This window comes from Syzygium oleosum, unplaced genomic scaffold, assembly GCF_021117445.2.
Source record: "Syzygium oleosum isolate NSW1041296 unplaced genomic scaffold, Sole_v2.1 Sole_v2.33, whole genome shotgun sequence".
NCBI lineage: Eukaryota > Viridiplantae > Streptophyta > Magnoliopsida > Myrtales > Myrtaceae > Syzygium > Syzygium oleosum.
In genome coordinates this window covers 3,026,092-3,044,905 of record NW_026607517.1, presented here as the reverse complement: position 1 = coordinate 3,044,905, position 18,814 = coordinate 3,026,092, and the positions used below count along the sequence as shown (strand labels likewise).

General features: G+C 41.3%; 2 protein-coding genes and 1 long non-coding RNA gene across 3 annotated transcripts in view; all 3 read left to right on the top strand.

The window, feature by feature from the left end:
* LOC130135486 (uncharacterized) overlaps positions 1-18,814 on the top strand; it is a 61,961-nt gene that overhangs the window by 35,755 nt on the left and 7,392 nt on the right. The gene's annotated exons all lie outside the window — the stretch shown is intronic.
* On the top strand, positions 4,481-10,809 carry LOC130135482 (synaptotagmin-1-like). Its single transcript, XM_056304909.1, has 12 exons — positions 4,481-4,791; positions 5,623-5,721; positions 5,835-5,885; positions 5,985-6,108; positions 6,851-6,969; positions 7,087-7,188; positions 7,314-7,388; positions 8,132-8,208; positions 8,286-8,532; positions 8,624-8,974; positions 9,349-9,480; positions 10,385-10,809. The coding sequence occupies exons 1-12, from the start codon at positions 4,681-4,683 to the stop codon at positions 10,511-10,513; spliced, it is 1,617 nt and encodes a 538-aa protein (XP_056160884.1). The 5' UTR covers positions 4,481-4,680; the 3' UTR covers positions 10,514-10,809.
* LOC130135483 (L-ascorbate peroxidase 3-like) lies at positions 13,984-18,367 on the top strand. Its single transcript, XM_056304910.1, has 9 exons — positions 13,984-14,190; positions 14,305-14,429; positions 15,363-15,412; positions 15,870-15,935; positions 16,012-16,060; positions 16,951-17,033; positions 17,121-17,200; positions 17,289-17,391; positions 17,984-18,367. The coding sequence occupies exons 1-9, from the start codon at positions 14,078-14,080 to the stop codon at positions 18,176-18,178; spliced, it is 864 nt and encodes a 287-aa protein (XP_056160885.1). The 5' UTR covers positions 13,984-14,077; the 3' UTR covers positions 18,179-18,367.

Here is an 18,814-nt window from a genome sequence, read left to right as displayed (position 1 = left end):
TTCGTACACTCATGAAAAATCACAAACTAATTTTTGAGTCATCAGAAACTTCAAACTAGTAAACCCCCAAACTAATTTTTGAGTCACGAAATACTTCAAATTGGTATACCTGCGACAAATTTACTTCAAATTAATAAGGATTTCTACGTGGATTTGTCATGTCAATTGAGTTATTGTCATATGTCATTTAGCTCGGAAATTTTATGGTAAAATTTATCGAAAGCTAATAGATAGTAAATATGTCATGAGCGTTATTAGCTTGAGGTTTTGGGTGACCCCAAAATTTAGTTTTGAACAAATTTGTCATAGGTGTACCCAAAACTTAATTTATGGCGACCCAAAACTTGATTTATGATGACCCAAAACTTAATTCATGATAAATTTGTCATGGGTATATAAGTTTAGGATTTTTAATGGTAATAACCCAATCTAATACAATACATGAAAAGTCAATCTCCCGTAAATTAATGGTGACACTCGTTGCGAAGCATTACCTTGACCCCATTGCACTGCCAACAATCTCCCTTCCATTTTCGCTCTCTGTTTTGCTTAATTCTTTGGGAAAAAGGTTATGAAAATTTTTGAGACTATACCCGTTGTGATATATTTACTTTGCAACATTTTTTTTATGACATCAAAAACTTTAAACTATTCTACTGTAACATGTCTACCGTACACTTTTTCTTACGATATAAAAAATCCAAAATTTGTACCTACGTGTCTTTAAGAACAAATAACAACCTATTCTAAAGCCCCAAAGGCTCATTCAATTTTGAGTAAAGAAAATCTTTCTGATCAAGGATTTTCGCACATTTTAAAAGTTAACTACTCAAAATCTAATTTCTAGGCAATATAATATTTTTCAGATTTTTTTATTTTTTTCAAAATATTTTTTAATCTGGAAAAGGGATCTGAGTCGGGTTGGGATGGACCCGAGTCCTCTACCTCAGGCCTTTAGCTAGACTAGGCCTAATACGCGAGGCCAGTCCACCTCAAAGGAAACCTAACCCCCTAAAAAATCTAATTAAACTAAGCCCAACGCACAACTAAATAAACCCTAATCTATAACCTAATCAAGCGAGCATGAAGGAAAACAAATTGCATTCGGTAAAAAATCATTTGTAAAGCTATTTTGGACCAAGTAGTGTTTGGCAATTTTTTTTGCAAAGGGATTTTGGTTTTATTTTTTTATTAAAAAAAAGCAAATCCTTCGTTAGAGCTTGCGAAGGGCTACGGCCGCCGGCGAGCGAGATCCGACCCAAGTGGCCCTTGCCCAAGGTCACACGACGATATTTGAGATCGCGTGACCCAGGCAACCATCGTGGGAGTCACGTGACCCAATTGACTATCACTTGGGGTCGCACGACCCAAGCGACAAAGCTTAGGTGACTATCGCCTGGGCAATCATGCGACCTCAAGTAGCCATCACTGGGGTCATGTGACCTCACCGCCCTCTCGCTGTCCCGATCTAGCCTCGTTGACTTTGACTGATCGCCCTCGCGCAAAGAGGATGAATGGTAACAACCGAGGGGAACCAGAAAATTAAAGAATTAGTGAGAATAGTTTGGAACAAAAAAATTAGTTTCGTCATTTTACCCAATACTGAAAACCCAAAACTAGTCCTGGTTTTCAACCTTCCCAATGTTAGCTTTCACTTGAAAGACCCTTGAGAATACTTGCCAAACGCCTCAGCATTTTCCTAAGAGACTTTAGAGGCTGAAAGCCTCTTAGAAAAGCTAAACCAATAGTGCCTTAATCCGTGCTTGACCCATTTCTAGATTAGATGGTGTGTTTAGATAGGCCTAACTCGGCAAACTGAGCCAAGAAAAAATAGCCTATCCACAATTCCTCGAATGCATGTGGATCCAACCATATGCCAAGCTTAAAGGTGTACTTTGTTTCGCTGTGTAATAAAGGGAAAAAAAATTCACGGAAATCATTTCCATGAAAATCATCATCAAGGAATATGGTTAGTTTTAATTCATTTTGAGGTTTAGAAAAGTGATTTCTTTCTGTTAGAATCGGAAATCGTTTTCCTCAAATCTAAACTTGTTGGTTTTAGTTCATGAAAAAGTTTTTCCATAAATCGATTGGTGTTCCGTCATCCAAGTATCAGAAAATTCGAAAAATAATTTTCCGAAAATAGTTTTTCTTTTAAATAAACGGATCATTAAATTGGCTTTGGATGACATTGGTGAAAGGCACACATCTTCTTCCTATTTCGCACCAATTTAATTGCTCGTCTTTCAATGTATAGTCATGTCAGAGTATCGTTCACGAAGACGAGTATATCCTAATCACCAGTGTAGTTTGACACCGGTCGAAATCGAGGATGTATTCACGTATGGAATTATGAGATTATTGTCTTGGTGACATTTCTTTTAATCCAACTTTTCGGAGGACTATTAGGCTGCGCATGACAACGATTCTGTGTCTGGGAACAGATTCTGCTCAGAAATGATTCTTTTTGATTCTGTGCCCGGAATTGATTCTGAGCATTTTAAGGCGTTTGTTAACAGCCCAAGATTCCATCCCTGGAATAGAAAAAGAACAAAAATGCGTTTGGTAACGTCACAAAATTTCTTTTTATTAATAATATTTTTAAATATTTTAATATTTCTTTCTTTTTTTTCTTTTCTTTTTTTCTTTTCCTCCTTCTTGGCCATAGCCTGCTCGCCGGCCATGACCGGTAAAATATTTTTTTATTAATAATATTTTTATTAAAAGTATTTTTTCTTTTTTTTGGCCATGGCCTGGTCGCCGGCCATGACCGGTAAAATATTTTTTTTATTAATAATATTTTTTATTAAAATATTTTGATTAAAAAATATATATTTATTTTTTTGGCCATGGCCGGTAAAATATTTTTTTTATTAATAATATTTTTTATTAAAAATATACATTTTTATTTTTTTGGGCCATGGCCTGGTCGCCGGCCATGGCCGGTAAAATAATTTTTTTATTATAATATTTTTATTTTTTTTTGCCATGGCCTAGTCGCCGACCATGGCTGGTAAAATATTTTTTTTTATTAAAATATTTTTATTAAAAATATATTTTTTTCTTTTTTTTTGCCATGGCCTGATCGCCGGCTATGGCCTGTAAAATATTTTTTTTAGTAATAATTTTTTTATTAAAAATATACATTTTTTTTGCCATGGCCTAGTTGTTGGCCATGGCCGGTAAAATAATTTTTTTATTAATAATATTTTTTATTAATTTTTTTTATTAAAAATATATATTTTTTCTTTTTTTGCCATGGCCTGGTTACCGGCCATGGCAGGTAAAATATTTTTTTTATTAATAATATTTTTTATTAAAAATATATATTTTTTCTTTTTTTATGGCCATGGCCGGTAAAATATTTTTTATTAATAATATTTTATTCTCGTCAGATCCGGCGAGGGCGGTCCTCGGGCCGGACATTAGAAGCTAAATTAAAAACTAAGAAAATGAAGTAGAAAAAAAAATTGATTCTCAAAATTGTTTCCAGAATCAAAAAGCTAATTTTTTTTTATTCTTGATTCTGCTCCAAAACTGATTCTGGGAATAATTTTTGACAAAATTGTGCCCAGAATCAAAAAATTAAACAAACGCATTTCTGTTCCCAAACTGATTCTGGGAATAAAAGAACAGAATCAAACACTGTTTGGCAAGTTGTCATGCGCAGCCTTAGTTGTCCCGTTGAATTCCTCACGACCTACGTGGCCAAGATAATGAAACCTACTTCATAATATCACACGGCAGATAAATCGAAATTTCAAATCACAACGACTTAACCGAATTCCACTTTAAGGATCAAACAAATTCGCCTCGAAGAAAAGTAGAAATCGGACCCGGTAAACCCGAAAAGCGTGTCCAGCCGACATACGAATCGGTCGGGTGGAATCTTAAAAAAAAAAAAACATCCGTGTCTGACCCGGGGCGTCCGCTTTTTTAGCGTGCTTTTTCCCGGGCGGGCGAACCAAAGTCCGCGCGGTCGCGGATCTTGACCCTCTAGCCCGACCCGATCGTTTCGGACCCACATCTCCAACGGGCCTTGCATCGACCCCCAGGCCAGGCGATTCCCACGCAAAAATTCGAAATTTTACCCGAACAGGCGAATCAGCCCTTTCAAATCAAGCAGGACCCGACGCCTCGGACGGGGCACCGCCACGCGTCGGCACGGGAATCCCGCCAAGTATCGGGTCAGGACCCGGGCCCACCGCCGGCGGAGGGGGGAAGCTCCGCCGAAATAACGAACCGAACCAACGTCGCGCAGTTCGACGAGGAAAAGTATATCAAAAGATCCCCCTCTGCGCATCGTCTCTTGCTTTCTCCGTGCGTCAACTCCCATTCCCTCTCTCTTCTGTCCAAAGCTTCGTCATCGATCCTGCCGACTTTTGCGCAAAAGCGCCGCGGCTACTTCTCAGATCCGCGACGACGCCGGCGATCCGGCGGTCCGTTTCGCTCTCTATCCACATCTCCGTTTTCGTCGTCATCTTCTTCCTCTTCTGCTTCTCCTTCTCCTTTGGCTGTTCTCGTTTTCTGTTTCGTCGCCGCCTGCGTTTTGCTCGGATTTGCGATCCGGAGAGGGGCGGCCCGTCCGCTCATCTTCGTCGGCGCGAGTTCCGAGCGGGATTGGTCGTCGGAGGAGTTTTGGTTTTTGCTATATATCAGCGAGGGAGCTCGATTTGGGAAATGGGGTTCTTCAGTACCATACTGGGGTTCTGCGGGTTCGGGGTTGGAGTTTCTCTCGGTCTCGTGGTCGGGTACTACCTCTTCATATACTTCCAGCCCGACGATGTTAAGGTTCGTTCTGTCGCTGTTACGGATGCTGGTTTTGAATATCGTAGCGGATTGTTTCGATCGCTTGGTTGAATGAATAGATGTCCAACTGCAGTTAGTAGTCAGCGACTTGCTTGCACGCTGCTCGCTATTCTCTCGTCGACTGTTCGTTTTTTTTCTACATTTTGCTGGAGTTCTAGACTGGTTTGTTTCGTTTTGGCTGTTGGTGGCGGTTCAGGTGCTCATCTACGGTTTCGGGTAATTTCCGTGCCTGAGTAATACCAGCAAGTCTGAGATTTCGTTCCGAGGTTTTTTTGTTTTTCTTTTTTGGTGTCGGAAACCGGAAATGAAATCGAGCTATAGAGTTATGATATTGGACCTCTTCTGATTCGGAGTGTACATTGACGTGAAGCTTCATTCCTGCAGAATTGGCCCTAGTGCTACATTGAAAGCAATGAGTTTATAGTTTATTTGGGGCGGAAGATTTAGGCTGCATACACTGGTGGCTATATTGTCGAGATATGTAATGCATGCTTTGAGGTTGATGTGTCCTAGAAATGGCAGGACGCAGGAGACCAATTGATGGAATCTGGATGTTTAGTAAAACTCGTTTTTTTTTGGGTCATGGTTAAAATTTGAGCTTATTACACAAGGACCATACTTTCCGAAGGATCAGGTTGCATCAAAAGGTTGTGTCTTCACCCTAAGAAGTAGAGGTGGTCAGCGATCGAAGAGAGTTTTGCGTGCTACAATATTTACTTTTTGGTGATAAAAATGGAACTCAATTAATCGATTAAGAAATTTTGGCTAGTTCAATTTTGTTGATCCTTGCGTGCTGCGTATTGTCATGTTCAGGATCCCATCATCCGTCCTCTGGTCGAGCAAGATACAGAAAGTCTGCAGCGATTGCTTCCTGAGATACCCCTTTGGGTGAAGAGTCCTGATTATGACCGGGTATGATCTGGGTTTAACAATATAAACTGCTTAAGTGCGTTGGACAGCTTCCTAGATTTTTAAAAAAGAAGCAGCATTCGATGAGTATATTTTCACTGTGTTTCTTTTTATAGGTTGATTGGCTGAACACATTTTTGCGATATATGTGGCCTTATCTCGACAAGGTTTGTTACTATGATGTTTTTGAGTTCTGCATTTCTTTTTCCTCTTGCTTGTGTTATTATTTATCTAACTTCTCTGCCTCTGTTTTTTACTTCAAGCAGGCAATCTGCAAGACTGCAAAGAATATTGCAAAACCTATAATAGAAGAACAAATTCCCAAGTACAAGATTGACTCTGTTGAATTTGAAAAACTCACATTAGGGACACTACCACCAACTTTTCAAGGTGAGTATCTCTATATACTTTGCATATGTTTACTTTCCGGTGCAAACTTGCCTTTTCAGCCTCTCAGCTTTCTGGGGGCTAATTCCTTTTGTTGACAGTCACTGCTGGAAAATTCTCACTTAGATGGTATTTACACACTTCCAGCAATTTCCACTGAGAATCAGGAATTCTCTTTCGGGTTTTTCTTAAGGCATGACCTAGGGGAAACAGCTAATTTACCTGCTAGTTTGCTAGATGTGTGCTTATGAGAAATCATATATGCTGTGCTTTTACCTTTACTGAGTTATTTATTAGGGGAACACTTTTCAAAGATATATAGTGTGGCAAAGAATAAAATAGTGTCCTTCCCATAATTATTGAATGGTCAGACGATTTTTGTTCGCTTTTCCATGAACAGAGACTCACTAATAACTAGTAGGTCAATTTCTTTTATTGGAGTGTAAAAATCCAACCCGTCAATGAATCTGTGCTATGAAGAGGTGTAAAAACATTACGCATCCTGGCAACTATGAATGTTTCTTCCTTGGTGGTTATTATCTGTTCAATAGATTCTTTATGGCTCTTTCCATACCAAAGAATTCCTGTTTATGAGATGATTTAGCAGCTTTTTGGCTGTAATAGATCTAGTTAGCAATTTTTTGGGTGTAGATCTGTTTTCTTGTATTAACTCTCAGAGGTAAATTTTGGAAGTTGTCAAAACACTTTCTGTTTTCGTTCCATTGAGATAATATATCCCTTTTAGGTATGAAAGTTTATGTCACTGATGAGAAGGAGCTGATTATGGAACCATCCTTGAAATGGGCTGGAAATCCTGATATCACTGTTGCTGCTAAAGCATTTGGCTTGAAGGCAACTGTTCAGGTAAGTGACTTGTCTCCATGTAAAGGAAATATTAGTTCCGTAAAGACAAATCTCCAATCTTTTTCATCTCATCTTTGGTGGTGCTGAGAAGTTGATCCTTTTGTGGTTACCTTACAGGTAGTTGATTTGCAAGTATTTGCTTCACCACGAATTACTCTGAAGCCCTTGGTTCCCAGCTTTCCTTGTTTTGCCAATATATTCGTGTCTCTCATGGAAAAGGTTAGTTGATGCATGGGTGTGTCCTCATGTAGGATTTGTTGTGAACATGCAGATAATTGGGTACATATAATATTTCTCTTAAATTATGTCTGGACTTTCTCTCTGAAGTATCTGTTCTTTTGCAGCCACACGTTGATTTTGGGCTGAAGCTCGTTGGTGCTGATCTCATGTCAATACCCGGTCTTTATAGATTTGTTCAGGTGCTGTATAATGTCCTAACAAATTTTATGACCCCATTTGGTCAAATCTCTCTCTCCCCCCTCCCTCCTCCCCCATAATAAAAATAGAGAAAAAAATAACTCGTCTGTTGGTTCTTTTTTCCTTTTTGGGGGGTGGGGGAGCAGAACCCTGTCCCTTATTTGTTTTTGTATGCAAAGTGATGTTTAGGAAAAGAGACCAGTGACTATTTGATGATCTAGATGGCTAGCATTTCTTTGCTGTATGCACTCCCGGTTGCATGTTGGAATGAAAAAAAACAGATAGGTAAATAAGGTCAGAGGACTAAAGTTTAATTCATTAATAAGGAACTTGCAAAAGAGTAGAAGGCTGATATCTTCTGAGGTTTCCTGTGGTTTTTCAAGTCTTCTTTCGCCACTTCTACACCAGGTGACAACATTTTATGCATGACTTTGAGCTTTTTAATCTCGACATGGGACATTTACTTGACTAAGTAATGAAGTGAGTTACTTTTTGTTGTTGTAACCCTAGTGAAGGCTTTGTGACATCTTGCAGCTTGTTTGTTGTTGCCGTTTGTTGTTCTTGTTCTATGTATTTGTACGTTGTACTTATCAAATACAACCATTCTTTGTTTCTTAGTCAACTTTATGTTCTTAACAAGGTTCATGGAGGTGTAATTTTTGCCTTTTTTTTGTGAGACAGAATTTAATGGGGTGTCTACATGTCGATCTCATTTTTTAGAAATTTTTTTTATGCTTATCTGCAGGAGCTCATAAAAGATCAGGTTGCGAGCATGTATCTTTGGCCCAAGACACTTGAAATACCGATACTGGACTTAACAAAGTATGCACATCTGAGCTTATGTGATATGCATATATGTGATCATGACTAGGTTGATTTAATGAAATTTGAATTTGCAGGGCGATGAAGAGGCCTGTAGGAATTCTGCATGTGAAGGTTGTGAAGGCAATTAAGCTGAAGAAGAAAGATTTGCTGGGTGCATCAGATCCTTATGTGAAATTGAAGCTTACGGAGGATAAGCTTCCTTCAAAGAAAACCACTGTGAAGCATAGGAACTTGAACCCTGAGTGGAATCAGGAATTCAATCTTGTTGTTAAAGATCCAGAGTCACAGGCCTTGGAACTTAATGTATATGATTGGGAGCAGGTAGAGATACGTGGAGATACTAGGGGTACTCATCTTTCCTTTTTTTTTTTGTTATGCGCTGGATACTGAAACTGTCTTGTATCTTGTCTAGGTAGGCAAACATGAAAAAATGGGTATGTACGTAATTCCACTGAAGGAATTACCCCCTGACGAGCCAAAAGAGATGACTCTTAACCTCCTCAAAACAATGGATCCTAATGATCCTATAAATGATAAATCACGAGGGCAGCTTGTGGTGGAGCTTACATATAAGCCTTTCAAAGAAGAGGAGATACCTGTGGGTTTTGACGAATCAAACACGGTTCAGAATGCCCCTGAAGGAACTCCAGCTGGTGGAGGTCTGCTTGCTGTTATAGTTCATGAAGCGCAAGATGTTGAAGGAAAGCATCACACCAATCCATATGCGCGGATACTTTTCAGAGGAGAGGATAGAAAAACTAAGGTGGAATGCCCTTCCCAACCTCATTTGAAATACAGTTTCTGACTTTGAGAGGGAAGCATGTTCCAAGTTCCTATTGTTGATTGATCGATTCATTCTGTACCTTGGAAATCTTCGTCTAATATTTCTCGTGCTCTGTGGAAAAACAATAGTTGTGATATTGATACTGAGGCAGGAGACTCTCTTCACGAACAGAGAACTCCTTTCTGTTCAGTGCAACAAATTATGAAGTTCTACATAGCTGCACTTATTAACTGGAAAAATATTTCATGCCTTGATTAGTTTTGTCAATCTTACTGGTCCCCATTTAGAATTACAAAGTTCATGTTCGACTATGTGTGGTCCATAGATACTGATTTTAATTGGAACTTGCACAGCCCGTGAAGAAGAACAGAGATCCAAGGTGGGAGGAGGAGTTCCATTTCACACTGGATGAACCTCCTACCAATGAGAAGATGCATATTGAAGTTCTCAGCGCCTCGTCAAGGATAGGTCTGCTACATCCTAAGGTATATATAGACTACAAACATTTACCAAGGCATTTTATACTTTGGTCAAATCATGACATGGAATTCCTATCTCTGGCTCTGGTGCTTCTAGTCTTTGAAGGATATCTAAAGTTGGGGTTGCAATCTCCTAAAAATTGGCAATAGGAGATGAGAATAACGCATGTCTCGAGTCAGCATCATATCATGATCTTGAAAGATTGGAGGATGCCGTTGTAATCTGAGCTTGATTTTAAGCGTTTGAGTTGCTTCCATTAAAGGCATGGTGGAGTATGTGATTCTCATGCTGTTGAAGTTATTTAACCCTCTTCTGGAAGTATGATTTTGATCATTATCTAAGGAACGAAGAAGCAAAAGCCCTTTCTGTAAGATGATTGATCACTTAATAGTATAATTACTAACCTGAATATGTGGTTGGAAGTACACGAGCCATTCAAAGTCTCCGGTTAAAGGTAATAAATGCCAGCATCACCCACAGCTTATGCTTTCCAGGAAGCTGCACAAATGTGTAATAGTGATTTATCAGGAGTCTGAAACAGCATAATTCATGGCTATGCTCCTTTTATTCTGAGTTAGCCATATTGCATGTTTGGGTTGAGAAAAGGCTTGTAATTTGTTAGAAGGTTTCCATTTGTAGGCAGTGGATAGCTTATGTTAGAAAAACGAAGAGTTTTATGCAGTTTGTGCATCCTAGCCTTATATGCTGATGGAACCAATAAAAAACGTCTGTAACTCAGCTGAATGCAAATCACGAGACAAAATTTGTCTTTTTTCTTTAGTTTGATAGAAGTAGTTGGAGTATCTATGCAGATTTCTTCAGTGATCTTCATTTATCATTATTACATGTGACTAAACTTGATCGTCTGGCTAATGTGGTTGAATTGCTCGTTTCCTTTTCTCTTACCAGGAATCGCTGGGCTATGTCGACATAAGCCTTGCTGATGTTGTGAGCAACAAAAGAATCAATGAGAAGTACCATCTTATTGACTCGAAAAATGGGCGGATCCAAATAGAGATGCAATGGAGGACTTCCTGAGTTGCTGTTCGTTTTCTGTTCTCGATATGCTTTGGCTTCAGAATCACAATGAAAGAAAAAACGATTTCAGTCACCATAGAAACCGTACAGAATTGTTTGTTTGTTATACACATCAAAGAAATAAAATCTGCAAACAACATGCAACCTTTGATTTTGCTTGCCCGGCATTCTTTTCTCCAATGTAAATTAGCTATCCGTACCAGGTGGGCTTTTCTAGCCGGCGAAACGCAGATTATGCTGTGGCGTTCTCTGCTGTTACCTGGGGGAAAGAAATAGGAGAAAGTTGTTATGGCGATGCTGTTTTTTGTGCTTGTCCGAGGCCTCATGACAGATTCGTCGAAGTCGCAGCTGGGCGGCATACTGCATGTGCCTGGTGAAACGGTTGTCGACTTATATTCGATATTGGACCGTGCCGTTCTCTTGAATTATCGATAGTTTGTTGTCTGATGTCCATGATTCTCTCCATTCTCGATACGGTTGTGGAATTCTCGCCAGGGATATGGTCAACCACCAGATTACTCTATAATCGCGAGACTAGAACCGGATGCTGGTTCATGTGCTCCCTCCGTTCCTATCCATTTCCGACATTCCTCCTCCAGCAGGATATCTCCTAAAATCAGGGTCAAACGATTCATGATAAAACTCCCTCCCTTGTGCCTCTCCACGATTTGTGGATCTCCTCACCTGGCACCTGCGCCCATTTCGGCACGACCTGGCACCAAAGGTTATTGTGCCATTGCCCTCTATCGTCATTTCCTATTTAGACGTGCATGTATACGCATCGTCACGTAATTATTGACAAAAACTCCTGAATGCTCGGGTATAAATAACATGTTGATTATGTCAATCTACGTGCCTAATCACTAGATCTATCAAAATGGGTTATAGACTCATTTAATACTTCATATTTGATGGGCGGAGTTGTTATATAGATTAGTTATAGTGAAAAAATGAATCATAAATGAGTTTAAACGTAATATGGATGTTGTTTTTTTTTGTTGGATTATAGATGTTAAATGAGTTCATTTATCTATATCCAAACTCAATTCACCTCTATAACTCTCTCTCACCATAACTCTATAACGCATTTGTTCACTCCAGGTTCTATAGGTTTTCATGGATTGAGTTATATATGGATGTGCTTTAATAATATAGATTAGGTCGGATATGAGTAATTTAATTTGTATTGCATGAATTGGGTTCAAACGGGTTAAATGAGTCAATTTAAGTCAAATCATTTTCGATTCGATATGCCCGTTTAACGCATATACTAGTCTAATCGTCCCAAGAAGCAGATATAATTATAAATCTCGCATATTTATTTTCGTCGCTCCTCCAAGATTAATTATCTAATATTCCATTAGTAACCCATCGCACTGCATCTTCTTATTTTTTATTTTTTATTTATTTTTGCCCCTCTCGCCCTTTCTCTCTTTACAAATATGTTCATTAGAATAAGGGAAAAAACCACCAAAAACCCCAAACTTTGCCATCTGTGACACATTTACCCCGAACTTTTTTTTGTGACACCAAAAACCCCGAACTTTGCTTTTTGTGACACATTTACCCCAATGTATTTAGTCCATGGGCATTTTCGTCTTTTTTTTCTTTTTTTTCCTTCCGTGAGGGCCTCGCCGGCGTTGGGCAAGGGCTGCCCATCGTCGGATCCGGCGAGGGGGCCCTCGCCGGCGTCGAGCGAGGGCGGCCCTCGCGGATCCGGCGAGGGCCGCCTCGCCGGCGTCAGCGAGGTTCGCCCTCGCTGGGCGAGCGAGGGCGGCCCTTGCCCAGCTCAGGCGAGGTCGACCCTCGCCGGCGTCGGCGAGGGTCGACCTCGCCTGAGTCGGGCGAGGGCCGCCCTCGCTCGCCCGGGCGAGGGCGACCCTCGCCGGCGTCGGGCGAGGTCCGCCCTCGCTGGCGAGCGAGGCGGCCCTCGCCGGATCTGCGCGAGGGCCGCCTCGCTCGGCCGGCGAGGGCCCCCTCGGCGGATCCGGCGATGGCGACCCTTGCCCAACGCCGGCGAGGCCCCCCCTCGCCGGAAAGGAAAAAAAAAAAAAAAAAAAAAAAAAGAAAAAAAGACGAAAATGCCCATGGACTAAATACATTGGGGTAAATGTGTCACAAAAAGCAAAGTTCGGGGTTTTTGGTGTCACAAAAAAAAGTTCGGGGTAAATGTGTCACAGATGGCAAAGTTTGGGGTTTTTGGTGGTTTTTTCCCTTAGAATAAAAGATGACGCGTGAGAAGTTGAAGTGCGTGCAATACCTCCGAAAAGATTTAAAAAAACCCCCCAAAAAAAAGGATTAATATCACGAAAAACCCTAAACTGGTACACTTGTAACACATTTACCCCAAACTATTTTTTTGACCATAAAAAATCCCAAACTGGTACACCTGTGACAATTTTACCCCGAACATACCACAAAAAACCCCAAACTGGTACACATGTGACAATTTTACCCCGAACTAATTTTTAATATATTTTTTTGAATTTTTTCTTTTTTCTTTTCTTTTCTTTTCTTTTTTTTTTCCTTCACCTTCAATCTCTGGCCGGTCGCCAGTTTGGCGACCGGCCGCAGGCGGAAGCCGACGAGGGCCGCCCTCGCCCGACGCCGGATCCGGCGAGGCGACCCTCGCCGCCCAGGGCAAAGGCGACCCTCGCCCGACTCAGGGCGAGGGCGGCCCTCGACCGACGCAGCGAGGGTCGCCCTCGCAAGATCCGACGTCGGCGAGGGCCGCCCTCGCCCGAGTCGGGGAGGGTCGCCCTTGCCTTGGGCGGGCAAGGACGGCCCTCGCCCGACGCCGTGAGGGTGGCCCTCGCCAACGCAGCGAGGGTCGCCTCGCTAGATCCGGCGAGGCGCCCTCGCCGACGCAGCGAGGGACGCTGCTGACGCCGGCGAGGGCGGCCCTCGCGGCTTCCTGCCTCTCGCCGGTCGCCGGACCGGCGACCGACCAAAGTCTGAAGATGAAAAAAAAAAAGAAAAGAAAAGAATAAAAAATAAATAAAAATTCGTAAAAATAATATTAAAATTTTAATTCGGGTAAAATTGTCACATACGTATCAGTTGGGCATGTGGTAAGTTCAAGGTAAAATTGTCACAGGTGTACCAGTTTGGGGTTTTTGGTGGTCAAAAAAATAGTTCAGGGTAAAATTATCACAGGTGTACCAATTTAGGGTTTTCTATGGTCAAAAAAATAGTTTGGGGTAAACGTGTCACATGTATACCAGTTTAGGGTTTTTCGTGGTATTAACCCAAAAAAAAACAGACGACCTTATCTGACGACTCTTTTTCATCGCTTTCTCCACGTGGCCGCCTCGCGAGCGAGGAGCACACGCGACACCGGAAAACTGTATCCTCCCCCCCCCGCCGCAGTTATCCCTTAGCCGAAAAAGAAAATGGCAGGAGAAAAAAACAAAATAAAAACGAATTTGCAAAAAATCAAAATCGCCAATTGGTTTATCTCTTCTGTTCCGAACCTGCTCTCTCTACCAGTCACCCCTTCACTTCCTCCATCGTTCGCTCCCATTTCGCTCCCGCACAGGCGCAGCAGGCAGAGCTCGGCCTTCGATGGCGCTACCGGTGGTCGACACGGAGTACCTGAAGGAGATCGACAAGGCCCGCCGCCACCTCCGCGCTCTCATCGCCTCCAAGAACTGCGCTCCGATCATGCTCCGGCTGGCGTAAGTTTTTTTTCCCCCGCCTCGATCGGCCGGCGACGGGAGTCCGTCGATCGGATTTTTGGCCCCCGCGGTTCCTGACGTCCGGCGGGGTTTCTGGCCGATTCGTCTTTGCAGGTGGCACGACGCCGGGACTTACGACGCGAGGACGAAGACCGCCGGTCCGAACGGCTCGATTCGGAACGAGGAAGAGTACTCCCACGGCGCCAATGCTGGCTTGAAGATCGCTCTTGATTTCTGTGGTGAGCGCGCTCCCTGCTCTTTCTGAGCTTACCTGCCTCTAGGTTTTCTCTGCCTTCGCGGCCTTGATTCCGTGCCTGACGTAGTTTCTGGAGTTCATCTATTCATGCATCGACGGCAGTTTGGAGGACGAGCATGCGATTGTAGGTTGTGATTGTGCAAGTCCCGTTGCATGCTCATTTGATGCTAAATAGATGTAGGTGCATCGAGCTGTCCTTCATTTGCTGCTGTAGGAGGCCTTTCGCTTTTGCTTATGTTTTGTGTTATTTGATGAGTAATGGTTGACTTAATCAGTTATCTTACAATGTTTAGTGCCTGCGCGCGCGCGGCGGCACGCATGTTGTCTGTTATGTCGAAGACAGTTAACAAGTTTGTTAACATGATGCTATGTACTTACAAGTTCTTGAAGGGCCAAGCAGTGCGTTTGCAATTTTAATTGGCTTAACCGTATACCCTGGACTTATCAACGGGACTTAATCTGCATACTCTGATTTACTTTTGTTACTTGCCTGTGGCATAGTGCTAGGTTCATCTAACCAAGTTTAGATATATTTCCAATATTCATCAGTATAGAATGCATGAAGATAGTTATTGCTTTAGACATTGATACTTTCTTTAAAGAAATCCCTACAGTCTTCATAAAGTTGAGGTATATGTATTATCTTATGTTCAGTTTATGAGAGATGCTAAGATGGGTGGTTTAGTATTCGGTCTAATGCTTCCATGATTGTCGACCAAGGAAATCCTAAGACCGTTGCATATGTTTTGCATGAGTCAACCTGTAGATATGTTATGATTCTAAGAGTTTCAACTATACAACTGTAGGAACCCATTATGGATAATGTCATAGCTTTGATGAATAGAGTTCTTTTGTGAATGGAGTTGAGATATAACTTCAGTCAGTATATTTACATTTGCTTTTCTGTTGGATGCAGAGGAGGTGAAGTCCAAATGTCCGAAGATTACATACGCAGATCTATACCAGGTGAAAAGACTGTTTAAAGGACTTGTTCTTCCTTCTTACATATTACGAGTCCCCTCCCCCAATAGGTGGACGAAATCTTTGTTGATATGACTAGCTTAGTTTGAAAAAGACTTCGAATTCTTGCCATTTAATTTTGAAGTTTTATGCCCTCCAGCATGCAACATCTTTAAAACTAATATGCATGCACGTATTGAAGCCCTTAATTGGCATAACCCACGTATTCTCTATATTCAGATGGTTTAGGAGCAAATCTTTATCTATCTTCTTTTCAATCCCCTGGGCATTTAGTTCTCAGTTGCTTATAGGAAATCTCCTCTGTCTAGTTCAACTGGTGTTGTTCTTGGTTGATTAGCGGTTGGATAATGTTATATATAGCTGATCGATTCTAGAGGTTACTATTAAAAATGATTTATCAATTTGCAAGTATTGATCATTATGAGCGAAATGCCTGTTTCAGCTAGCAGGAGTTGTTGCAGCAGAAGTCACTGGAGGTCCCACTGTTGACTTTGTTCCTGGAAGAAAGGTACTCTGTTTTAGCTGTATGTGAGCAAGATAATTCTTACAAGTGCCTTATTCATTAAGTTGTTTTCTACCTGCAGGATTCAAAAGTTTCTCCAAACGAAGGAAGACTTCCAGATGCTAATCAAGGTATTTTGTTGTGTCAACTTTCCCTTTGTTGTCTGGCCTCCCTTCATTTCCCTCCATCCCTCCCTCCAAATATTGTGGGCCACTGTGCTTCTTATTGCTCCAGGCAAAACGTTAAATAGCTATTTATTGTTTTCCTTAAGGATTGCTGCCTGTTAATCTCGAAATGTATGTCCATCTCATCTGAATGTCAATTAGTAAGTTTCCAGGGGAATGATTTGAATGAGATAAGAAGCACAGTGAATACAAGGTATCGAAGCTAACCGACAGTCAGATGTTGTCCATCTCATCTGAATGTCAGTTAGTAAGTTTCCAGATTAAGAGCCCCACATGCAAAATTGGCACAGTGCCTATTTCGTATGAGTCAGCCGTTAAGGACCCACCACGAGGAATGAGTTGAAAGAAAAGTGCTGGGAAATGAACTCTTGATCTGTCATCTGAAACAGTGCTAAAATATCCAACCTATAAGCTTAAGCCATGATATGGAGAGAGACAACACGTATATAAGAAAACTTGAGCCATTAGGTGAGAGAGACTATATGTGTATGAGACTCATTATAAGCACGTGGTTAATAGATGTATGATTATACTTGAGAACAATATTACTACTCATGCAAACCCAGTTTGATATTTCACATGATATTTTACATCTGCAATTCACTCTAGCTGAGTGAAAGGAGACTCAAATGAAAGGAGGCTTTCAACAGCAGCTTAGTTAAGCTTATTGATTTGTAATATTCATGTTTAACTCTCCGCTGCCTACCCAATCTTATCATAGCTCTAAATCCAGAGGAGATTTTATGCATTATAATTCTCTTACTGGTGAAATACATGTACATTTTGCTTAAAAGGGTATTCGAAAGTTTTTCTAAACTTGTCATTGCTGGATGTAGGTCCTTCACATCTAAGGGACATCTTTTACAGGATGGGTCTCTCAGATAAGGACATAGTGGCCTTATCAGGGGCTCATACATTGGTAATTTCTATTTCTGCTTGGATTTACATTCAAGGTCAGCTGGGGATGCACAACCGAATTTGTTATTTTTTTTATTCTTGTTTCTAGGGAAGGGCACACCCGGAAAGATCTGGATTTGATGGTCCTTGGACTCAGGAACCCCTTAAGTTTGATAATTCCTATTTTGTGTAAGATTTCATCTTTTCACCGGATGCATTTTCTAAGTTTCATTTGGAGCATTATAGAGCCAGATACTAATTGATCATTTTGACACAGCGAGTTGTTGAAAGGGGAATCAGAGGGGCTGCTGAAACTGCCAACTGACAAGGCATTGTTGGAAGATCCTGCGTTTCGTCCTTATGTTGAGTTGTATGCCAAGGTAATACAGGCTTTTCGAGTATTATGGTGACTTCATCAATAAATCAATAAAATCAAAATGCAGTTGCATGGTTTCCTTTTCTAAATTTGGTTTTGATGAAACTAAAACTTTGGCTGCCCGCCTGCACCAACATATAGTTTCCTTATGCACACGGTCTACAACCCTTTGATGCTACTGTCCTTGGTTTTGCGGAGACCGAAAAGAGATGGAAAGTGCTTTTGATGGAATTTGTGCTGCATAGGCTTGTGATGCTACCTAGGAAGTATCCAGTCTGTTCCATCACCATTGTCTATTCAGAGACCAGGAAATCTTCTTAATGAGACCGCACATCAGACTTTGGGTAGATGTATACATGTGTTGGGATAGATATAATTACGTGGTTCCCTGAAACCTCTAGGCTAGAGCATCATCTGTATGCAACCGGGAACACCTGATATGATATTTGAATTGGTGGTTGTTCCCGCAACTCTCTCACGGTGGTTGGCACGACCTTGAAAGAGACAATCGCACAATTTGCTACTCTGCTTCTCTTGTTCTTTGTTTTGTTTTGCTGTACTCTCTTCTTTCCCTAATGTTGTCAAGCATGTGGCAGGATGAGGATGTATTTTTCAGGGATTATGCAATCTCGCATAAGAAGCTCTCTGAACTGGGGTTCACGCCAAGTTCTTCAGGCAGCAAGGCAGTAGCGAATGGTGCCGTATTGGCACAAGGGGCTGTTGGAGTGGCAGTGGCTGCGGCTGTGGTGATCTTGAGCTACTTCTATGAAGTGCGCAAGAAAATGAAGTGAATGCTGCTTTTCGATTTCCCTTTGTGTACCTTCCATATGTTTTAGCAGCTTAGTAGCGCTGCACGCTCCATATCTCTTAGTCCACGATAATAGTCGGGGCATTACCTTTTCCAGTTGGTTAGTACACAAACATGCTGCCTTAAGTGAGGAGTTACATATATACGTATAACCCCCTGGTATATGCATGCATTTTATGTGGTGCTCGCATACAAGTGGGTAGCCGTGCAGGCAGACCGACTTCCGATTCACTCGAGCTATTCCTTCAACCTAGAAATCCAGAATGTGTGATTCACTTATTCATTCTTTTACAGCAAAGACCCTCCCAAGCATACATTCGCCATTTGAAATCAGACTTTCACGGGCAGGCTTATTTTTTTTCATCTATTGGTACTTTCGCGCATTGAATCATCACTCCAGTTCTTCATTCGTTATGTATATAGCAAGTTCCATTATCTGAGGTCGGCTTTCAAATTTTCCATATATTTGATTTTTCTCTTCCTAATAATTTTTTTTCTTACATATATAAATATATATTTCACCCAAACGGGGAGCTTTTTGTTCGCTTTTCGCTCACGTGCATTCTTCATTTTGGACAAATTCACAATGAACCGTCAGAAAATGAAATTAATAAATCCA